The sequence below is a fragment of the Python bivittatus genome, unplaced genomic scaffold (genome assembly GCF_059951505.1).
Source record: "Python bivittatus isolate LINGU-HERP-01145 unplaced genomic scaffold, Pbiv_v1 ctg000560_np1212, whole genome shotgun sequence".
In the NCBI taxonomy this organism is placed as follows: domain Eukaryota; kingdom Metazoa; phylum Chordata; class Lepidosauria; order Squamata; family Pythonidae; genus Python; species Python bivittatus.
Genome location: NW_028277083.1, coordinates 318,577 through 341,028, shown reverse-complemented (window position 1 = coordinate 341,028; position 22,452 = coordinate 318,577). Strand labels below are relative to the sequence as shown.

At 59.5% G+C, this 22,452-nt stretch overlaps 2 protein-coding genes across 7 annotated transcripts; both read left to right on the top strand.

Annotated features, from left to right (window-relative positions):
- Positions 1-573: 573 nt before the first annotated feature.
- TFAP4 (transcription factor AP-4) lies at positions 574-6,663 on the top strand. The gene is made up of 7 exons (XM_088147831.1): positions 574-1,080; positions 2,713-2,878; positions 3,450-3,548; positions 3,676-3,846; positions 4,061-4,141; positions 4,777-4,938; positions 5,592-6,663. The coding sequence occupies exons 1-7, from the start codon at positions 992-994 to the stop codon at positions 5,772-5,774; spliced, it is 951 nt and encodes a 316-aa protein (XP_088003957.1). The 5' UTR covers positions 574-991; the 3' UTR covers positions 5,775-6,663.
- A 1,117-nt stretch (positions 6,664-7,780) lies between these two features.
- SRL (sarcalumenin) lies at positions 7,781-22,441 on the top strand. Of its 6 annotated transcripts, none has more exons than XM_007433856.3 (8): positions 7,784-8,025; positions 13,461-14,354; positions 16,597-16,683; positions 17,225-17,320; positions 18,240-18,275; positions 19,412-19,528; positions 20,460-20,693; positions 21,615-22,441. In XM_007433856.3, the coding sequence occupies exons 1-8, from the start codon at positions 7,965-7,967 to the stop codon at positions 22,424-22,426; spliced, it is 2,337 nt and encodes a 778-aa protein (XP_007433918.1). In that variant the 5' UTR covers positions 7,784-7,964; the 3' UTR covers positions 22,427-22,441. The 6 variants fall into 6 exon arrangements, with proteins under 6 accessions (XP_025026057.1, XP_025026056.1, XP_007433918.1 ...); XM_007433855.3 differs by having other exon boundaries at positions 16,594-16,683; XM_025170289.2 differs by lacking the exon at positions 13,461-14,354 and having other exon boundaries at positions 7,781-8,025.
- The last annotated feature ends 11 nt before the right edge of the window (positions 22,442-22,452 follow it).

Genomic DNA, 22,452 nt, shown 5'->3' with positions numbered 1-22,452 from the left:
GCCTCCGCTTGACCCACTCCTTGGACCCACTAGCTCTGGTTGTTTGGGTAAAGTGCAGTGAGACTGGGGCCTAGTGCCAGCCCCAGTCAAGGCTGGGTGAGCGAGGCTCCCTGGGGGCACCTGGTCTGGCTTTGCAGGCCCCTCTGGCCGCAGCTACCCAGGTGGGGGGCGTCCCCTGCGGGGCAGCTGAGACCAGGCAGGCCCCCAAGCAGCCAGCCAGGAGCCCCCAGGCCTCCGCGGCACTTCCTGCCCCTCCGCCCGGGAGATGCCCCGCTCAGGCAGCTGCTTTGGGGAGCGGGCAGCCCGCGGGCCCCGCCCGGGAAAGGGCCCGGCTCCTCCGCCTCGCCTCCGGGGGCCGCTGGCCCTCGGCGGGGGGCGCCGAGGAGGGGGCGCAGCCCATCTTCCCCCGGGCTTGGGCGCCGTTCCCCCGCCCTCGAGCCCTTCCAGGCGGCCGAGAGCCCCGGGCGCGCCATCCGGGGCGCCCCACGCTAGGCCCGCCGCCGCTGCCGGGGGGCCCGCGGCGCCCGGGTGGGAGGAGGCGCCGGCCCCCGGCCCGCCCGCCGGCCAGCCGGCCGGCCGGCCGCACGCGTGACGCCAGGCGCGGCCGGAGCGCTCTTCCCAGCGCCGCCGGCCAGCACGTGCGCCCGGGCCGGGGCGTCCGCCCGTCCACCGGCGCGCTCCGCTCCGCTCCGCTCGGCCCTGCTCGGCTCGCCGGACGTCAGCCGCCGGCGCATCCCTCCGCGGCGGGCGGCGGCGGCGGGCGGGGGCCGCGGCAAGTAGTCCTTTGTTTACATGGGCCGGTGGCTGGCGGAGGCGGCGCCGGCGGAGGGAGGGAGCGCTGCGCTCGCCCAGCTGTTTCCCGCCTTGAGCAGACACGCGCAGGGCCAGAGCCGGAGACGCACCGCGGGGCCGGCGGACGCGCGCCCGCCCCTCGCGCTCGCCCCCGCCGCCGCCGCCGCCGCTCCAGCGCCGGCCCCGATCCCGGCCGGGCATGGAGTACTTCGTGGTGCCCGCGCAGAAGGTGCCCTCGCTGCAGCACTTCAGGAAATCCGAGAAGGAGGTCATCGGCGGGCTCTGCAGGTGGGCGCGGGCGGGCGGGCGGGCAGCGGGGGCCGGGCCGGCCGGGCCGGGGCGGAGGGCGCGCGGGCGGCGCGGCGGGGATGGCGGCGGCCGAGCACGTGGGTCTGTTTGCGGCGGCGCGGCGGCGGCCCCGGCTGGCCCCGGAGGGACCGGGGCGCGGGCGGGGCGCGCGCGGCGGGCCCCCGCCGCCCTCGCCCCCCGCCGCCCGCGCGCCCGGCGGGCCTCTCCCCGCCCGCCGCGTGTTTACTGGCAGCGCGGCGGCCGGGCCTGGCCGTGACTGTGCAGCCTCCGAAGGGGCGGGCCTTGCCGCCGCGGGCTGCCGGGACATGTAGTGCCGGGCTCGGCCGGCCACGCCGCGCACAAAGGCTGCCGCCGCCGCCCCGCTCCTTTGTGCGCCGGGGCCGGGCCGCGGGGCGCGGAGGGCCGCTGCGGCGGGCAGGGCGGCCTCCGGCGAGCGCGGCCCTCCTCGCGTGCCCGCCCGGCCGCTGGGCTGGGCTGGGCTGGGCTGGGGAGCGCCGGGCGGCCAGGCGCCCGCCCCACGTGGGGCTCCCGCCGGCCGCGGCCCCGCGGCCGGGCGCCTTCTCGGACCCGCTCGGGAGGTGGCGCCGGCAGGGCCGCCCTCGCGCCGGCCGCTTCCCCGCTTCTGCTCTGGGACGCGCCGAGGCCCGGCCCCCATCGCCCCCAGCCGGCGCGCGAGGTCCCCGTGGTGCCCCCTGGCTTTGGCGGTCAGTTCCGGGGCTGCTGATGGGATGGGCGGAGGGAGGCCGTGTTGCAGGAGAATAGTTTACCGGTGCCCGGCTGGTGTTCGGGCACGTTCAGCACGTGCCCGCGGGGGCCGTGTTTGCGGGAGATACCAAGGCGTGCTTTTTCCTTGCGCAGGAGGGCACCGGTGGTCGCGCGAGCCCAGAACCCATCTTCTTGCCCTTGCGGTCGTGAATAAAGTTTGCAGAGAATTCTGCCCCCTCTGGCCTTCCTCGGGGAAAGAGCACAGTCGCGCGCAAATGCAATTTTATTTTTGCTGCTACTGATGTAAAACGCAACTGTCCTCTGCGCGCAAAGGGGTCCCAGTTCAATAGTTGGGTCAAGTACCTCATGGGAATGGAGCCAGGGACTTAAGACGGACTGGAGCAGCAGGTTCCTTGGGTTCTTTTAAACCCATATGGTGCCGACAGACCGACGGGGCATGCGCCAGTACGCACCGTTCTCTCAAAGGGCGCTGTTGGGCTGAGCCGCTGGGTTATTCAATGGCCAGATTTGCCCTTTTGCCCATAGCCCCAGGCAGTAAACGGGATCAAGTAAAGCCGCCTCGAAGGCAGGTCTGCTCTGTCTGCCCGCCCAAGCGACAGGCCGCAGGGCATCTCTGAAACCCAAGCCACCTTGGGAGCCCCCACCCCAGATGGAATCTCCCTTGGCATCACAGGAAAGCGTGCCAGGGAAGGGAGGCTTCAGGCAAGAACTCTGGGCTACGGGAGATCCCATTGGGAAGGGAGGCAGTCAGTTGGCACCCAAGAGAGGCCGTGGGGCAAACGTGGGGACAGAGCAGGACTCAGAAGCTGGCGTGGGCGCTAGGACCAGTTGCTGGCCGGGGAGCCTTGAAGGGCCCCGTTTCTAACCTGGGCTTGTCCGCTCCAGCCTGGCCAACATCCCGCTGACTCCAGAAACGCAGAGGGACCAGGAGCGACGGATACGCAGGGAGATCGCTAACAGCAATGAGCGACGGCGCATGCAGAGCATCAATGCAGGATTTCAGTCGCTGAAAACTCTCATCCCTCACACCGACGGGGAGAAGCTCAGCAAGGTGAGAAGCCTCAGAGGAAGCCCAGCAGCTCTAAACCTCCCTGTCGATTTGGGGCTGCTGGCGAAGCTGCAGTCGCGGCATCTGCATAGGGCCAGGAGTGTCTTTGCCAGGCCAAGCAAAGGCAGGTGGGGATCTGCTCACAAGGGACTTTGGCCGACTCCGTGTCCTAGATTCTGTGGCAGATGGCCTTGGGGCTTTGTCTTGCGGGGAAAAGGATGGGGGAGACGGGACCCAAGAGCCTCCACGGGTTGAATGCTGCAGCTGAAAGGGGAGCCAGGGCAGGAGAAAGGAAGAGAAAAGCCGTGGCTTCCCGGGGGACGATAAGGTGCCAGTCAGCAGCTACAAGCCGTTGCAATGCGTACAGACTCTGGGACCAGAATGAGAGAAGGGGCTTGCCCCCTGGAAGCTAGTTGACCAGGGAAGAAGCATGACCGACCGAGGAGCTGGGCGGTCAGGAGCAGCCTTGCCTTCCTTGGGGGGTGCCAGTCCCGCGCATGCACACCGCACTCCGGCAGACTGCCTCGGCCTGGCCCTCTCTGGAGCTCTCCACTCCTCTTTCCTCCTCGGCCAGGCAGCGATCCTTCAGCAGACGGCGGAGTACATTTTTTCTCTGGAGCAGGAGAAGACGCGGCTGCTGCAGCAGAACGCTCAGCTCAAGCGGTTCATCCAGGTAGGTGCCAGGGGCGGCCTGGGGCTGGGAGGCCTGGGCCCTTTCCCCGCATCAGCTTGGTCCGTGGCCGCTTGCCACCCCTGGCTTCCCTGCGCTTGCCCACCCTCAACCTGAAGCTCCTTGGCAGGAGTTCAGCGGCTCCTCCCCAAAGCGGCGGAGAGCGGAGGACAAGGACGAAGGTATCGGGTCCCCGGACATTTGGGAGGACGAGAAGGCCGAGGACCTGCGCCGGGAGATGATCGAGCTCCGGCAGCAACTGGACAAGGAGCGCTCGGTCCGGATGATGCTGGAGGAGCAGGTGTGCCCTTCTTCTGCAGGGTCCAGTGGAGGGTCTGGGGGTCACTTTCTGGACATCCTCTCCATCAGCTGACGAATGAAAGCCCCAAGGGGTCAGGGGACCCAGGAGGGGAGGGGAGCAGCCACAGGCCCCTTGTGCATACACAGCATCTCTTGCCCATCTCAGAGGGTGGGCTGAGCCCCCATGATCAGGTCTTTCTTTGGCTGGCTGGTAGGTGCGCTCTTTGGAGGCCCACTTGTACCCGGAGAAGCTGAAGGTGATTGCCCAACAGGTGCAGCTCCAGCAGCAGGAACAGGTGAGCCCACAGCACCCAGAGGCATCTGAGCAGCAGCGCTTTGGCGGGGTGGACATGCAGCCTCGGTTGGTCCCCCTCCCGGCCCCTTGCGAAGAGGGTTGTGCTCGCTCCGGGCCGTGGGCGACATGGAGGCATGGCACTGCCCCCGAAGTGCCTAGTGGACGCGTGGGGGCAAGGGGCGCTTGGCAGGGAGGAAAACAGAGTTGGGGAGCCCAGCTGAGAGCCAGAGTGACTGCCCAAAAAGCAGGCCTCACCAAAGAGCTGGAGTTGGGCACTGCACCCACCTTGTTGCTTCAGAAACATCCAGAACGTGGGCCCTGGAGGTCTGTGCCCTCATCCACCTCTCTGCTCACTCGCCCGCGCTTCCAGGGCTTCTGTGGCCCTGGGCGTGGGGGCGGCCTTCGTTCCCGGCTCTCCAGGCTTGGCTCGGGTTCTGGGGTCAGGTGTTGAGGAGAGCAGCCAGAAAAGGGGATCTGAGGTCCACCTGGGCGTCGCAGGCCCTCAGCTGTCCTAGCAGCCTTCCAGGCGCTCTGGCTCAACCCCAGGGTGCCTTCCCCTGCAGTCGGCGAGGCGCTAGAGCCCTGCTGTCCCACGCTGTCGGGGAGGCGTGACAGGCATCCTTCTCTCCTCGCCAGCTCCTACCTGCACATGGCCCCCCGGCACCCACCCAGCACCCGACTGTGATTGTGCCTGCACCACCTCCGCCTTCCCACCACGTCACTGTGGTAACCATGGGTCCGTCCTCTGTGATCAACACTATCTCGACGTCCAGGCAGAACCTGGACACGATCGTCCAGGTGAGAGCAGAGTGCAGCCGGAGTCTCCTCCGACTCCCGAGTCGGGCTCTTGCCCTGGGGAAAGGCAGGGAGGGGCCGGCTGGGAAGTGGGCCCTCTCCCTGGGAATGTACGGCCACCAGCCCCGGCAGACGCACCCTGAGAATAGTGTCCAGCCGGGTGGCTCCAGGAATAAAAAGTGACCCAGGAAGCCCAGAGTCACCGGTGTGGCCAGCCTCCCATGAGGGTGCATCATTGTTTCACTCCCTGTGCCAGTCTGGCCGCAGAAGGGCACTTGAAGCCCTTTGGTGAGAGGAGGGCTGCCCGGGAAGAAATTCTACTTGAAACCGGTCCCCATCCTCTGCGGCAGCCCAGTGCCAGGGCCTCGCCTGTTGCATTCAGAATCTGCAACTGGGGAATAACAGGTGTGGGCCAATAGCAGCGCGCCGAGTGTTTTGTCCCATGAGGGGTGGGAAGAAAGGCTCAGCCGTGCCCAGTGGCTGTCCGTCCTCTCAGCGTAGCAGCCTTTACGGGGCTCGGACCCGTCCACTGAGAAGGTCCTTGGTTGCACCCAGGCGGTGGGCAGCCGATCCTGGAGCAGGAAGTGCCCAGCAGGAGGCCTAGGTCCTTTCTGGGCAGAAAGCCAGCGGGCTCTCACTTTGCTCTCTCCCTGCAGGCGATCCAGCACATCGAGGGGACTCAGGAAAAGCAGCTGCTCGAGGAGGAAGAGCAGCGCCGGCGCGCAGTCATTGTGACCCCTGCCCGGGCCAGCCTGGATCCGTCCAACTCGGACACAGCCTCTGACCTGGAGGCGGAGGACGACGATTCCGTGGAGCACAGCAAGGCCAAGAAGCCCTGACCCCTGCCTGGCAGCGGGAGGGCAAGCAGGGTGGGGGCAAGGGGACTTCAGGAAATACGCTGAAATTTTTACAAAATACCACAACGTTTGGGTCTCTTTTGTGACCTTTCAATACTGTAAGTGGGAGCGATAGGGTGGGGACAAGCTGGAAGTCAGGCTCTTCAGTGCAAAGCAGCTGGGAGGTTGGCAGGGCGCAAGCAGCTGGGCTCTCCGGGGCTCGCCCCCCATGGGGCGTGGCAGGGGCCAGTGCTGGCTCCCCGGCTCAAAGGATGGATTTTCTCTGGCGCCTCTGGCTGCGGGTCGTTCAAGGTGGCCTCGCCCTCCTCTAGTGGCGGGCTGCCCCAGCCTTGCCTCCCGGCCGCTTGAGGTGTGAGGGACCCACCTGGGGCCCTCTAAGCGCTCCGGGTGGCAGTGGGTCTCTGGGCCGTCTCTGCCTCGCCAGCCCTCCACACAAGCCCCTCGGAGAGGGAGGCCCCCAGGTCCCCTCTGTCCTCCGGGGCTGGTTCAGGTTTGGGGCTTTCTTTACGGCCCAGGAGGGAGGCCTGCTCAGCATGGACCCTGGGGCCTCTCCTCGGGGGTGGTTTCGTTCTTTGAAGCACTTAAATCCGTCCCGTGGGTCGGCTGGGCCCGCGAAGAGGCGGTGGCTGTTGTCGCGTTCTGCGCCTCCCCATCCCCTGCCATTTTGGACAGAGGTCTTGGCCAGGGTTGTTTCGGCCGGTTGGTTTTGGTAGGCTCCCCCCCCGCCACAGCTGTTCCTTTGTTCTTTCATAATTTTTATATGGTTTTTTTTTGTCCTTTTTTTTTTTACAAGTTTTGGGTCTTTGTGTTCATTGAGATGCTATTATATTTTGTTAAGAAAGTGGGAAAAATGAGGCTCGTGCCTTTGTAAAGAAACAAAATAAAGTTTGTACTTTGTTTTTTATATGCCCTGTTTGGGTTGTTAGTCTTTTGCCACTGTTGGGGAAGGAGGCCAGAAATTTGGGGGGTGGGATTGGAGGGACCAGGAGAGGAATAAGGTCGATTAGAAGCGCTCCGGACTGTCAGCATAGACTGCTGTCCCCACGCCAGGAAATGTGGGGGGCGGGCAGCGCCACTTCCACGAAGCCCGTCTCCAGATGTTCTGGAATTCAGCTCACAGGCACCTTCCTGCTTCCTTTGTGTGCAGCTTCCGTGGTGCCCAGCAGGGGGAGCCTCTCTAACATGCTTCCCCTCCCCCCCCCCTGCACTGCCTGTGGACCAAACGGGGCTGGGGGTGGTGGGACTGGTTTTGCACCCCGGCCTCACGCCTCGTTGCGTCACGTGACCCAGGGCAGGGCCCTCTTGGAGCTGCGCGCCTGGAGAGAGCAGCGCCCCCTCCGTGTCCCTCACGGGCAGCTGCTTTGGGGAGCTCTTGGGCTTTGCAGCAGAAAGCAAGGTCTAAGTTAATCCCTTCCCACTTTTCCGCGTGTGCGAGCTGATTACAGAGGTGGGGCACACCACCAGCGAAAGGCAGAAGCGTGGAAGCTGTGTGGTTCACAGGCGGCTCTTCGGTCTTTGTGGCAGGCAGAGGATGCGGCTGCGTCTCCCACCCAGCCCGAGAGTCCTGCCTTTCCTTCTCTGGGACCCGAGCCTGTTGGCAGGTTTTTGGCATGGGAGTCACTAGTCCCCAGATGCAGCTGGATGGCATTATTCTGACACCTGCAGGCACACATCACCATGTTCTCTTTTGTGGCAAACCCATGCCCTTTGTCTGCCTTCTACGCTCCTTGTCCCAAAGGCTACCAGCTTTGATGCCATGTACATTTTGCAGGCTGTGGGGGCTTCCCAGCTCCTCCTGGTGCCATGAATGCTGTGCCAAGTTAGGAGGGGTAGTGGTTTGACTGCTGTTGCTGAGGCGCTGGGCGATAAGAGCTGGTCCCTGCCCCTTCCCCCCCATCTGCCCGTCCTCTGGGACCTTGGCTCTGGGCTCAGCCCTGGGCAGCTGCTGTATTGCCCCTCCTCCTCCCCCCCCCGCTTGGCAGCTGCCTCTCAGTGGGGGGGACTGACTGGCTGACGTTGGGCTGAAGTGGCCAGGCGGGGAGGGGCCTCCGGCAGTCCAGCACCAACACCATCCCTTGCGTGGGCCCTGCGGCCGAGCGGCCACCTGCTTGCTCCAGAGCCGTCCCGGTATAAATAGCGCAGAGGAAGGGGAGCGGGCTCCTGGCAGCCACCATGACTGGACTGAGGCTCTTCTGCTTCTGCGTGGTGCCACTCCTGCTCCTTGGGACAGCAGGTAGGGTCCCCTGGCCGGAGGGCCCTGAGCTCATGGGGAGGGCTCTCTCCCAACCTGCCCGGGCCCATGGGGGGGTCTGCCATGAGGCCCGCATGGAGGGCTGCTGCGGGCTGTGGGGAGACGAGCAGCTGGGCCAGGAGGTCTGTTGGTGTCCTGCTGGGGAGGGCCCTGTGCCTCTCTCCTCTGCAGCTCGGGGACCTGCTTCCCCAGGTGCCACCTGTATCTGAAGGGGGCAGTGGCCGCCCCTCCCCACCTCAGGGCCCGTCAGCAGTGCGATGCGGTGTCTGCTGGCCTTCCCCTTGGGTGCCCTTGAGTTAATTTGGTTCTGCTGGCTGGGCGCTGCCTCCCAGCTGCCTCCCAGAGCTAAGTATGGAAACAGGCGTGTAACTGGACCCCCAAAGCCTCTCAGAGTCACTCCCGCCTTCCACGTTGCCCCCCAGCTCAGCTGCTGCCTTCTCGCACTGTCACAGGCGTGCTGGACTGACCGCATCCTTTTAAGGCTATCTTTTATCATTCCCCAGAACAAAAGGGAGGTGGACAGGCGAGACCCGGGGCCCACCTCCTCTTCCCTCCCTTCCTTTCCTGCAACAGGGCTTGTGTGGATGCAGGACCCCCCTGGGGGGCCTGGCCCCCTTTTCCCGGTTCCATCATGGTCCACCCAGAAGGGCAAAGACGGATGGAGCCTTTCCCACCACTGGATGTGGGGCACATGGTGGCCAAGGGCAGGTTGCCCCCTCCCGCTCCCCAGAATGGTATCTGGCACTTCCACGCATTACCTTTCCCATATGAGCAGTGCGGGACTGGCGCTGGTGCGGGGGGGGGTGCATTCTGTGACCTGGAAAATTATTTCTTGGATGCATTGAGTGGCTGGAGTTCAGCAGCGTCCTTCTCGTCTGAGTACTGAAAGCAGGGTCTGGTTTATGCCGTGGCTGGGCACCTCTCTGAGCTAGCTGCTAGTGGCGGGGAGCTGAAAGTTTACCGGACTCAGCCGGTTATTCATGCAGAACTCGCTGTCCGTCTCGCCTTTCGTTCAGGAGCTAGAGGCGGTGTACGGAGCACTCTCGTTCTCTGTGCTTTGCTGACCTACTTTCGGTGGCACTTTCTTTTCTTTCTTGGCAGTGCTCGCCAGCTGTGTGCTTCCTCTGGTTGGCATCTGCTGGGGGGGCAAGGGAGCCCATGGGTGCTCAGTCAGGTTCCCTTTGGAGGTAGGGCAGACCTCTGGCTGGCTGCAGAGCAGGAAGTCCCCACTGGAGCTCTGTGCCAGACTGGCTCCCGGGGGAGCTTGTGCTAGAAGCTGTCTCCTCTCCACATGCTCAGCCAGGCCCTTTGCCAGGGCTCAGCCGGCAGGAACACTGGGAGGGGGCCTCCCCTTCACAGCAGGGTTCCCAGAAAGGTTTTGAAAGCCACCGCGCAGCTGGGTGTGCGCCTCGGGGCAGGGTGGAGATGAGCTTGCCCCTGCTGCCAGGCACTTCACGCTTCCCTCCAGAGTGAGCCTGCCCCTTCCTATTGCCCATCCGCCCCTTGGTGTGCGAGACCAAGCATGGGGGAGTGGGAGGGGAAGCTGGGCCTCTTTGTCTTCTCAGGCAAAGGCCAGAAAAGCAGGAGCCTCTCCCCTTTTCTCCAGAGCGCCAACAGAAAATTGGAACTGTGCTCCTCTGCCCTTTGCCACAGCCACTAAGCTGTTCTGAATCTGGCCACCAGAGGGCACAACTTAGACTCGCTCGGGCCGACAGTGTGGGCGAGTCTCAAATCTGGGTGCCTTTGGCACGCCTCCACCGACCCAGACTGGTAGACATGGCCGGGGTGCCCCTGGCATGTTGGGGCCCAAGCAAGATCCCAGTGGCCCGAGGGCCCCAGGCCAGGTGCAGACAGAAGCTCCCCGCTTCCCCATGTGTGCAGGCGTGCTGCAAGGGCTCAGCTGCAGGGACGGTCCCTTGGGGACAATGGTTCTGCTCAGGAAAATGTCAAAAGGACCACCCTTGGCGTAAGACCCATCCTCTGCAGCTGCTGCTCCCCTTGGGACCCTCGGGGTCGGGTTGCTTGGCCACAGCCTGCTGTGTCCACCAAGTTCTTCGCTCGAGTGCTGCTCGGTGTTTCTCTGTTCTGAATTAGGTCCCATGACCTGCTCATTTAAGGCTGACCAAATGTGCGGGCAGCTGCGGGCCCCCAGCCCTCATCTTGAGTGGGCATGGAGCTCCTCGGACTGGCGAGGTTGGCACAGGTCCCAGCCTTGCCCTCCAGCAGCTCTAAGCCAGTGGCTTCGTTGGCATTCCCAGAGCAGTGGGCAGACCTTTTGCTGTAGGCCAAGGGGGACATGCAGCTCCATGTTTGTCCCCAAGCTTGTCTGGAACCACCCCAAGCCTTTCCGGCAGCAAAGTGTGCCCGAGGCCAAGCAGGGGAGGTGGCCTGGATCACTGCCTTGGGACAGGCAAAGTGTCCTCTGGCGCCCTTTGCTTTGTGTTTGGGAGCTGTTGTCCTACCCCGGCTGTGCCTTCCCAAGGCCACGCTCGGCCTGTTGAACTGGCGAGGCACAAAGGCCCCAGCAGAGGACCAGGGACCTGAAGAGCCTCTCGCTGGCTGGGAGGAAGGCGTGACAGGGCGGCAGGGTGGGGGAGCCAGGGGGCAGGTGCTGCAGCCCCTGTGCTCTTCGTGGCACACACTCCTGAGCCCCTCTCTGCCTGTGGGAACGCTCCTCTGCTCCTTTCACAGGCCTGGTCCCGGGTGGTGGGAAGCCACGTCCCCCTAGGATGGTGCTGCCAGAGAGCAGAGCTGGCCAGGGGTGCTCCGGGTACAGCCACCGCCTTGTGCTAAGAGACCTGGCGGGAGGCTGAGAGAAGAGCTGGAGACAGTGCCCAGGCAGTGCCCAAGGGCTGGGTCACGGGGAGGCTTGCATGCAAGGGGCCAGCTGGGATGGGCTGCTAGGCCAGTCTGCGCCCCCCTCCGTCCTGCCTCTCTGGGGACTCCTGGGGCAGAAGTATCCCCCCTCCCCGCCGCAACACCCAGGGAGTGACTCCCCACTTATTTCGGGACGGGAGCCCTGTCCAGCTCACAGCAGGGAGACTTCCGCCCCTCCCAGCAAACCTGCGGCCCCCTATGCCAGGAGAGACCGGGTGGGCCAGGTTGCAGCTGGCTCGCAGGCTCTGGGTCCCCCGCCTGCAAACTCGCGTTCGGGGGACGGGGGGTGAGGAACAAGGAAAGGGAGTTTCTTGGCTCTGGGCTTCTCCCAATGGCAACTTTCCCCCTCCCCCGCCTACGGCCAGTGATATTTTTAGCCGGTGAGGAAGGCTGCTGGTGCTAAGCTCAACACCTTCACCCCGCTTGCTGCAAAGCCAGCGTCCTTCGCCATCTGCAGATCAGCACAATTTGGTGCTCGATATAGCCAGAGGCCTCCAGCTTGGAGGAGCCAAGGGAGGGGCTGCTTGCACAGGCCATGGAGGGCCGGACTGCCCCCCTTGCCCTTCTGATCCCCTCCTAGAGCACTTTGGGCTTTGCACTGGTGACCCAGAGCCCTGGGTTTTGGCACGAGGGGAGTAGAACCAAGGCAGGGCTGGGTCCTGCTCAGGAGAAGTCTCCTGTGCAGTTTGCGATCGCAGGGGCTGATCCGTAGAGAGAAACACTCAGAAGGTCTCGCTGGGAGAAGGCAATCAAAAGCCGCAATTGCCCCCATCCTCTTCAGCCTCTGGCATCCGCTCGGGTGGTCTTGAGGAGATGTGACAAAGCCCCCAGCCAGCAGGAGGAAGAGAGGCAATTTGAGGGGGCCTTTGTCAATCCAGGTGTTTCTCTTCAAGGGAGCGAAGCTATTTGAGGCCACCCCCACGCAGACATCCCCCTTCCTCCCAGGAGCAGAGGCAGCATCCCCAGACCGGGACCTTTTCCTCCCACGAAGCCTTGAGCACGGGGAAAGGGTGCCTCCCGGCCTTCCCCTTCTGGGTGCCAGTTTGACCCCTCCGGGCTTTTAATGGCACATCCACATCGCATGGCTAGGGTGCCCTTCCTCCCTGGGTTCTTATGCACTAAAAGTGGCTGGTGATGGGCTTCCTCACAGGTAGGACCTTTGGAAGAGAACCTCTGTAGCTCAGGGCTGAACTGCGGAGTCCTTGGGGTCCTCTGAGCTTGGTGGTTTTCTTCCAGACGTTGCATTACCTAGCTGGTAACATCTTGAGCACTGAAGACATTACCTAGCCAGGGAACGAAACGTCTGCAAGAAAACCACCAAGCTCAGAGAACCCCAGGACTCCACAAGGTAGGACTTGCTCTGTGTGTCAGGTTTGCGGGGGGGGGGGGGAGACATTATGCCTCTGAGTCACAGCTGCCTCTGCTAGAACCACCACGGAGCCCCAGTATGGTTTAATTCAGCATCTGGAGGCAGAGGAGCATGGGACAGTTGGAAGCCCATGGAGAGGGCAGATGAGCCTTCCTGTGGGCAACTGGACAAATCCCCTTGCAGCTGGCAGGCCTGACTCAGAGCCCATAAAGCAGCAGCAGCAGCAGCAGCAACATCTGGGCTACCCCTCAGCGGGTTGGCATCCCCTTTTCCAGGAGAGGCGGAGGAGAGTCCTCTTGCCACTTGCTGCCGGTAGGTCCTGTCACATCTGCCTTCCTGGTTAGGAAACAGCCCTTTGCTTCCCCAGAGGAGGTTTTTAGGACAAATTCCTGGGGTCGCTTCTGCAGTGTTGGTGAAGGATGAGCCAGGAGGGAAGTTTTCCAGAAGGCACTGGCTCTTCCAGTCCGAAGAGAAACACCCCCACCCCCTGGCAAGGCCCCTGGGGGAGGGGGAAATAATCCCATCTCCAGAGCTGCCTTCTCTGTTCGCATGGCACCTTGGAAGAGAATGTGCTTTGCCAAGATGGTTGCAGTTTTAGCCTGTGCCAGCCCTGCTAGTCTGTTCAGATGGTTTGGACTTCTTAGCCGCAGTTCTGCATGCTCCCGGTCTGGACAAGCAAAGCTCTCCTTAATATCCTGGTGGTTCCCCCCTTTATTCTTCTCTGCTGTTCAGCAGAAGACAAAGCAGGAAGGCTGTTAGGTGGGGAAAAGCCAGTTGCATATTTCCCGGCCAGGCCTCTGTGGAATCTTGAATATGCTAAAACCTCCAAAAATACTTCCTCCGTCTGTATTTCTTGGTAGACTGGAAGGGACAGTAGCTGTGGTGGATGGGAGGCTTCTTAAGAGCAACCTGTGTTCCAAGATGGATTCCCACTCTCCCCAACCCACCCCTGGCAAAACGGTTTGCACCTGGCTTATGGTAGGACCAGGCCATGCAAGCTAGAGTCTAAGCCTGCTGGTCAGGTTAGGACTGAAAATGGATTTAGAAGAGCCTCAAAATGCGCCTTTTCAGCATCCTTTGAATGGGAGAGTCCAGTTCCGTTTTTCATGCAGAAGCACATTTGCAATTTGAGGCACAGATGAAACTGACTGATCATGTTCTGACTATCTAGAACTGCAAGTTTCTGCCCTGGAGGGCGCAGAAGACTCTGCCAACTTTGCTGAGGGCGGCTTGTTGCCTGGAGACCCAAGTCTCGTGAAGAAGCAGAGGCTGCTCTATGGAGATCTTGCCGGGACAGGAATCCCTCTCCAGTTCTTGGGCAATCAGGAGAAGGCTTCCCCAGATCTGGGGGGAAAGCCTCAGGATGATGGCTCCACCAATACAGGTCCTGAGGTGAACAGCGCAGAAAGGGGCAACCTGGACGAAAAAGGAGCGTACGTGACTGAGCCAGGGGAGGTCCTTGGCCAAGGGCAAGGGATGGATGGTCAAGAAGAAGGTGGGCGTAGCTTGGGACAGCTGGAGCAGTCTCCTGCAGCTAGTGTGGAGGGATCACAGGCTGAAGAAAATGTCCCACAGAAGAAAGGGGTCCCTTCTGAGGAAGATGTCCAAGGTGTTCTCCCAGGAGGAAACCAAGATGTTGCTCAGGATCTTCTCCACTCTTTTGAGGCCCAGCAGGATGATAACCTCACAGACTCCCCTGACTTGGATAAAAAATTGGAAGGCAGCCCTGAGGAAGGACACTTGAGCAATGCTTCACCAAGAGAGAAACCCTGGGGGAAACCCGATGCTGTTCTGAAGGACGTGTATGAATCAGGAGAGCCAGAGGAGGCAGAAAGTGCCCATACAAGACAGGAAGGAGCGACAAGGGAAGTGGCAGGGGGTCCAGAAGACTCTAATGGGAAAGGAAGAGCTGTAGTGGCCAAAGTGGGAACTGCCACCCACCTTTCCGTGGAAGGAGTGGGGTTTGGCGAAGGGGAACCAGATGGCAATGGGGTAGGAGAAGCAGAAGAAGTTGCAAAAACGGCTGAAGAGGAGGCTCCTCAAGCAGAGAGAAAGGAACCTAAAGGTGGTATCTGCCCAGAAGAGGAGGCACAGGCGGGGCAGGAGGGCAAGGTAGAGGGTGCTGGCCAAGGGGAAGTGGGAAGTGAGGTGGAGTCCAAAGAAGATGACTGAAGTGGGCAGTCCCAGAAGGTGGCCTGCATGAAGCACAAGCTGAAAGGGCCCTCTCAGGGAGGACACCCTCAGACCAGTGCTAGTCATGCAGAGAGGAACTGAAACTGCCACCCAGCCAGGCACAGCCACTCCCAGCAGAGGGAGCTGTGGGTCAGCCCACCTTGAGACCAAGCTCATCAGGAAAGTAGTTCTCTTGGTTGTCCTCATTTACCTATGCCAGTTGCTTTCCTCCTTCACATCCTGACACAAAAGGTGGGGGATCAGGCTATTGCGAGAGGCAGTTCAAGTAGAAACACAGTTGGCAGGTTTCGTGGAAATTCAGACTAAATCATGGCTTCTGTTGGGAGAGGGAGTTCCATAGGTCAGCACAGGATCGCTTCTCTCGCCTGCTTGCTCCGAAGAGGCCGCAGGTCCGTGTCTCCGGCTGCCTCCGATTTCCAGAAGGGGAAGGAGAGAGCAAAAAGCTAGCCTTGGGGCTCTGTTCTGCTGGATGGTCACCCCCTTTCTAGGCGCAAAAGCTCTCCCGGCAGCTCTTGCCGCCCCGGGCAGCGCCAGAGTGCCAGCAGCTCCTGCCTTTCCTGGCTGCCAGGGCAGGGAGCTTCCATGGGCGGGAGGCCCACCTCGCCCCACCCCAGCACTGTTCCCTTCAGCTGGATTTGGCGCTGCTTCAGCTTCAGGGTTGCAAAGGCTGGAGGTCTTGCTCGGGCCACGGTTCCTGAGTGCCCCGTGGAATTTGCTCCTGCCAGCCAACGTGGCCTCGGGTCTGGGCAGATGGCCATCTGCCAGGATGCTGTAGGAGTGGGTTCCGCTCTGGGAAGGAGGTTGGACTGCACGATCCCCGAGGTCCCTTCCGTTCTATGATTCTACGGTTCTGTTTTCTCACATCTGCTACGTCCAAGGTCCATAATGTCTTTGCCCATCTTGGCTGTACCTAACCAATTCCTTTAGATCCTAAACTAGAGATGACCAATTTAGTCTTTCTGAGCAACGGCATGCCACTCCTGGGCTTGCCAGGCCAGACAGAGGAGTTGCACTTAGGCAAGAGTTCTACCACATTTTGCTGTTTCTTAACCATCATAAAACGCGGCAAGCGGCAGAAAGCTCTGTGTGCGTGCAGTTGCAAAGAACTGACTGTGTTCCCAGTTTAGAGTCTAAAAAAGATTTAATGTAGAGCCACGTTGTCTAAAGAGGCTTGTACGGCCCTCCTTGGCCCCAGAGACAGATCAGCTACCTGCGTTCATTCCTTGGCTCTCTGACCTATGGAATTCCCCACAGTGGGTTCTGTTGGGGCCACGCAGACCCACGTGGCCCAGAGGAGGCAGCCACTGATTTTGTCAACCTGGTGGGTTTGGCCAAACTAGGACGCGAGGCAGCCTGTCCCTAGCACGGGGCTGTCAGGAGGGGTTCCTTGGAATGAAGTAGCTAGCGCTGTGTGAATGTCATGCCAGCGATTGTCGATGGGGAGGCGAGGAGCCACGTTTGCTCTTCATGTGCTGCCTGCGTGTGCAGCTGGTGCCAGAGTGTCACCAGACTGTGTCCAGGGGCTATTTAAGCTCTGGGAAAAGCCTGTCTGCGGAGGAGCTGCCTTGGGAGACGTGCCCAGTTTTCACAGACAGCATTCCCAGAGAGGGCTCAGTGGCCCGCAAAGGCAAGCGTGGCCGTTAGCCAGAGAGGTCTTTCTGCCTGGACCGACTCACAAAGATGAGCCAGCAGCGCCCACCAGCCCCCATACCAGCCAGGAGGCCCAGGACAGCCAGTCCTGCCATTAGGCAAAGTAAAGGGGCGCTGCATTCTGCCTGTGTTTCCCATTCTGCATGGAAAAGCCACAGAAACCCTTCCTGTTGTTCTTGCGAAAGCGAGCATGGTGCCATTCCTTGCCCTTGCCCGTCATCAGACGTCAAAGGCTGGAGTTTGAGCTTTGCTCCCCACTGGGCCTGAAGCCCCAGCCTATTTGGCACCAGTAGAAATTCTGGGGAAATGAAGGTATTTTTTGCACACAAGAAAAATCTCTGTGTGCCCCACTTGCGAATGAACACAATCTTGAAAGTATCTCTGTTTTCTCTGCAAACGGGGCCTGACTCTGGCTCTCCCTCTGGTTGCCTTGGGCTGAGATACCCTCTTTGCTCTTTCAGCAGAAGAGGTGGAGAACCCCCGGAGGGATCGCTCCCACATTGAGAGCACCCTGAAGTTGAAGGAGGAGAAACCTGCTGACGACTATTCAGGTAGCAGTGGGACTGCACAGCTGGCAAGCGAAAGCCCTCCAGAGGCTCCGGCAAAAGCCTTTGGCTAAGACACACACATCTGAGTCAGTTGCAACTGTTTGTTCCAAGGATGTTATATGGCTGTTTATGTTACCTTCGGCTTGCTATCTACCAGCCTGAGATCCAGCAGGATAAGCGAGGGTGCCACATCAACTTTTAAAATGCACACACATACACAGCCCCCATTTCTCTAGCCTGCCTGCCCTTGCCATCTTTGCCCAGGAATCATTTCCCTTGCAAGGAAAGCAAAAGTTTTGCCCCCAGGGGACAGCTCCTCTCCTGGTACCTCACGGGGCAGCCTTGCTGTCCACGCCACGGAATAGGCCCCCCTAGCCCCCTAACAGCTAGACAACGCTGGACTCTACCAAACCTGCTGTAGAAGCCTTGGCTGCAGAAGGGGTTGGGTGCAAGTGTGGCCCTGGCCATCTGACTGGCACATCCAACGATGCTACTGAGCCGGGCTGAATGTTTCCTTCTTCTCCCTGGCCCCCCTCTCTTGCAGCCATCCTGCAGCGACTGAGAAAAATCTACCACTCTTCCATCAAGCCCTTGGAGCAGTCTTACAAATACAATGAGCTTCGACAGCATGAAATCACGGGTAAGGCAGATGGGCTGCCAGGTCTGGCGGTGGTTGCGTTGCCTGCGAGGGTTGGAGGTGGATGAGGGAGCAGATTCAGCATAAGGAGGCTCTGCCCCAGGCAGCCGGGGGCCTGCACAGCTGCTGCAGCAAGGAGAGGTTTTAGGGAAAATGGGATGCTCCAGAGGTCGGAATTAGAAACGTACGAGTGGGGGGAGGTTGCTACAGAATATTACTCCCCGGGGGCCTTCTTTGTTTCCCCTATAAGGCGCTGGGCCTTTCCACCTCCCTCTTTTGGCTAATCCCCACTCTGAGGCCATTGAAGTGCCCGCTGAATTGGTGGGGAGGAGCCCATCCTTTGGGGTTTTCCCCTTTAGAATTTCTGCCAACCTTGAGGTTCTCCTTAACTTGTGGATGCCTTCCCATGACCGGGAGGTGCCCACGTCAGCCAAGTTGGACACAGAGGGGCTCCTGCTACGTCAGGGTCACCTTCCCAAAGGGGATGCCCTCCGGAGTGTGGGAATGGCACTGCTTGGCCTGGTGTGTCAGCACTTCTTGGGGCGACGGTCTTGTGGCCAGCGCAACATTAAAGAGGTGCGGCTTTTCCAGGGCACGACAGCCTTTGGGTTCCCCACTGCCCCATTTCAGGTGCTGCAGCTTGAGGGAGGTGCTTGGGATGGTTGTGCCGCCTCCAGGAGAAGCTTCCAGGCTCATCCCCGCTTAGGGATGGCGCCTCCTTTTGCTGCATGAGCGCTTAGTACTAACGAATGGATGCTCCATGACTCCAGTTTCCTTTTCTGGGGAGGAACTGGGTCCCCACCTGGAAGAGCCATGCTCTGCTTCCAGTTCTTTTCTGCCCTGAACTAACGCTCCCCCCCGCCGGCCCTTTCCTACTCATGTTCCTTTTTCTCTTCTCCGACCCTCCTCTCCTGCCCAACAGCTTACCCTGGACGCACCCTGGGCTCTTCAGCCACAGGTGGGTATGGCTGCCTGTCACGCGCAAGTCGGTGCAAGTCCTTCCAGGGAGTTCTTCCCTGGATCCAGGAAATGGCAGCCCCACTCCCACTTCCAGCGCTGGTTTTGGTGGAAGGGAAAGGCGCTCCATCCTTGGGTCTCCTTGGCCACCCAGGCCGCCCGGCCCCACTGACCTCGGGGGAAGGGAAAGGAAGGGAAGGACAGGGAGCCCCCTCCAGCTTTCTTCTTGCTGCAGCCGGATGGCGGTGCAGCAGCTTGAGGACCATGGGGCTGCCAAGGCCTCCTGCAGGGACACTAGCCTCCCTGTGGCCAGCCGAGGGGTGCTCCAGTCTTGTGCCCCCTCCACGGGCCAGCGGGAAACGGTCCTCTTCCCTGGCACGTGCAGGAGGATTCTGGAGCATGATCTGGAAGCACCCAACAGCCATTTGTTATCATGCAGAAAATGAGCGCTAGGCGGGCCAGAGTTCCCTTTCTGAAATGCGGCAGCGTGAATGCAGAACAAGAGGGCTTTTCCTGGGGAGGGAAATAATGCCCCTCAGTTGTTTTGAACACCTCTTTGGGAGCCATAGCTGCACCGGTCTCATTAAAATGAGCATGTGCGCACAGGATCCGATTGTGGCAGTGTATGCAAATGAATTTACGACTCCCTTGGTAAATATTTGCCAAGGCAATCTGCTGGTTGGGGACCTAAGGGGGAATGCTCCCCCCTCATACCTCTGGCCAGCCTCCCTCTTCTGGAGTGTCGGGGCTGGCGGTTCTTGAGGGCCACAGGTCCAGCCCAGCTGGAAGGAGCTGGGGGGGAAGAGAGCGGGCGGCTGTCAGTACTGAAGCTTCCCTACGGCCAACATCTGGCAGATGGGACCTTACCAGGGCGCTGCCTGGAGAACTGAAAGATGGCAGCTGGGTCTCCACCCATCTTGTAAGCCACAGGCCACCATACTCTTGTCTTCCTCACGCTCCCTCCGGGTTGGTCACCCCTGGCCTGGAATAATTGCCCCAAGGAAGGAAAGCATGGCTGGCTGGGTGCCCGGCTAGTGGAAGACCCAGGTCAGTACGGCTGACTTTCAGGGCAGGCCTGGGAGGGCTGTGCCTGCTTTGTGCTCCATCACCTACGCGGCTCTTCCCTTCCTTCTGCAGATGGAGAGATTACTTCCAAGCCAATGGTGCTCTTCCTGGGACCCTGGAGTGTTGGCAAATCCACCATGATTAACTACCTTCTAGGGCTGGACGACACTCCCTATCAGCTCTACACAGGTAGCCTGATGCCCTGCCAAACTCCTGGGTAGGACAGAAGAAGCCTTGAGGCCTCCAGACAGAGAGTACCCGCATCTCTAGAGCCAATCCAGGAAGGAAGGGCATGCTAGGTTAGGGTTAGGGTTAAGGTTAGGGTTGGCCACAGTGGGGAACGCTTTCTCCTCCCTCTGCCAGGAGCTCAGCCCCAGCTCTCCCCCTGCCGCTCTGGCCAAGCTTTCTCTCACTTCTGCATGTGCCTTGGGCAAAAAGGCCTTTGCCTCGCAGCCTGGGGGTGTGGTGAGCTGCCAGCCTCTGTCTCCCCCCCCTCACACAGAGGGTTACCTGGACCCACAAAGGATTCAGATTTTCTGGCTTCCCCTCATGGAGCCAATTAATTGCAGCAGGAGTGGCCTTTCTTTCTACCCACCCCTCAGTCCAGGATTCCTCATCCCTCTGATCCCAGTTCTCAGCTCAGTTTTCTGCAGTTAGGTCCCTCCCCTTCGTAGAGTGAATGAACGAGCCAGAATGCTTGGTTTCCGCACAACTTGGTTGGAGGGTGGCCAAGTTCAGGCCAGCCTTGGAAATTGTGGCAGAGGGACCAAAGTAGACCTGCACAACACCTCTCTCCCCCAGCCCTCCACCCCATTAGGCCACCACCAGCCTGGATTTGCAAACCACAAGTCATGCTGGGTTCATGCGGAGCCAGCAGCAAACGAGGGACGTTATGCGGGTTTGCTTTTAAGCTGTGAGAATGATCTGGAAAGCAAAAATGCAATGGGCCTGACATGCTAAGAGAGTTCTAGAAGGTCAGCTGAGGGATTTTGAGTTGTAGACCTGGCATGTTTTAAAAGAAGGGGGGCTTTTTTAGACTGTATGTTTGCAAGGCAACTGCCTCAAAAGGACCCTGCGGTCTCAGCTCACCTGCTTCTTGCTTTACTTTCTCCATGGACAGGGGCTGAGCCCACCACCTCAGAGTTCACTGTCATCATGCATGGCCCTAAACTCAAGACCATCGAAGGCATTGTAATGGCAGCAGACAGTGCCCGCTCGTTCTCTCCCCTCGAGAAGTTTGGGCAGAACTTTCTGGAGAAGCTGATAGGAATAGAGGTCCCTCATAAGCTTTTGGAGAGGGTTACCTTTGTGGACACCCCCGGGATCATTGAAAACCGGAAACAGCAGGAGCGAGGTTGAGTTCCATTTCTTCAGTCTCCAGAAGATCTTGGGAAAAGTGATTTATTCTGACTTGCATTTCAGCTACCCAACTTAAAAAGTCATCAATATGTTATCTTTTCCATCTCAATCCATCTTTGAACAAATGATTAAAAGCTCACTCAGGGTAAGACTGAAGCAGTTTTGTTATACAAATTGGTTATGTCCCAGTCATTCCAAGATGCTGCCTCGGTCATCTGTGTACATATTTGGCATTACTTAAAACAAACAGAATGAAAAAAAGCTCAAGAAGAGGACACAAATCTCTAACAGAAAAAAACACAAAGCAAAACATTCCGAGATTTTGGAACAGTTGCTTTATTTACCAAGAGAGACAGAGAGCGCATAACGGGGGCAAGCAGGAGATACTATTGCATGCACAGAGTCCTACAATTTGGAGGAGGGGGAACAGGTTTGGGATGTCTGGAAATGGAAGCAAAGGGTTAGCAGTTTATTGGCCTTGTAGGTTTACTGCCAGGATTGGGGTGGGAGGCTTGGGGCCAAAATAATTTAGAAGGCAGGAAATAGAAGTAACATAAAATCCCAGTATGATGCTCTTAGTGACTCTTGGCCCTAAACAACTGCCAGTGTCGTATCCCAGAGCATCCTGCCGTTCAAAGCTTTTGTATGGATTGGCCACCATAAAATAAGATTCAAACATTTAAGAATTTTAGCCATTGCCTGTAATACATGAACCTGTGAGACTTCACAGTTTGGCTGATCCGCCTGCTATATTTTTCTCTTTTAAATGTTCCTTACATAATTGCTAATAGACAGTGCCCTTCCTTGGTATGTTCCCATGATATGGAGCTATGGCTGAGTGTCTCTCACCATGCTTCAGATAGCAGAGCCCCTAGCTTCAGGGATCCTCATGTTCTCTCCCGTTTTTCTCTCATAGGCTACCCATTCAATGATGTCTGCCAATGGTTCATTGATCGAGCTGATCTCATCTTTGTGGTGTTTGACCCAACCAAACTGGATGTCGGGCTGGAGCTGGAGATGCTTTTCCGCCAGCTGAAGGGGCGGGAATCCCAGATAAGGATCATTCTGAACAAGGCTGACAGCCTGGCTACCCAAGAGCTCATGAGAGTATACGGTGCCTTGTTCTGGAGCCTGGCCCCACTAATCAATGTTACTGAGCCCCCCCGGGTCTATGTCAGCTCCTTTTGGCCATTGGAGTACCAAGCTGACACCCACCAGGATCTCTTCTCAAAGGAGGAGATCTCCCTTCTGGAAGACCTTAACCAGGTGATTGAGAACAGGTTGGAAAACAAGATTGCCTTCATCCGCCAACATGCCATCCGGGTTCGGATCCATGCTCTCTTAGTTGATCGCTACTTGCAAACCTACAAGGATAAAATGACTTTCTTCAGTGATGGAGAGCTAGTATTCAAAGATATTGTGGAGGATCCAGACAAGTTCTATATCTTTAAATCAATCCTGGCTAAGACCAATGTCAGCAAGTTTGACCTCCCCAATCGCGAGGCCTACAAGGACTTCTTTGGGGTCAACCCAATTAACAGCTTCAAGCTGCTGGCGCAGCAGTGTTCCTACATGGGAGGCTGCTTTCTGGAGAAGATCGAGAGGGCCATCACTCACGAGCTGCCTGACCTCTTAGGGAGCATTGGCCTAGGGAAGAAGTCCAGTGTGCTCTCCTGTGACAAAACTGGCTGTGGCGAAACTCCAAAGAACCGTTATAAGAAACATTAACAGGCTGCCAGCATGACCCTCTTGTG

Excerpts from the sequence above, each read along its gene's own strand:
- TFAP4 (XM_088147831.1), top strand. The coding sequence starts at position 992 with ATGGAGTACTTCGTGGTGCCCGCGCAGAAGGTGCCCTCGCTGCAGCAC. Across the intron at positions 1,081-2,712 it reads GTCATCGGCGGGCTCTGCAG|CCTGGCCAACATCCCGCTGA; the intron begins GTGGGCGCGGGC and ends TGTCCGCTCCAG. Across the intron at positions 4,939-5,591 it reads ACCTGGACACGATCGTCCAG|GCGATCCAGCACATCGAGGG; the intron begins GTGAGAGCAGAG and ends CTCTCCCTGCAG.
- SRL (XM_007433855.3), top strand. The coding sequence starts at position 7,965 with ATGACTGGACTGAGGCTCTTCTGCTTCTGCGTGGTGCCACTCCTGCTC. Across the intron at positions 18,276-19,411 it reads CCTGGGCTCTTCAGCCACAG|ATGGAGAGATTACTTCCAAG; the intron begins GTGGGTATGGCT and ends TTCCTTCTGCAG. Across the intron at positions 20,694-21,614 it reads CCGGAAACAGCAGGAGCGAG|GCTACCCATTCAATGATGTC; the intron begins GTTGAGTTCCAT and ends TTTCTCTCATAG.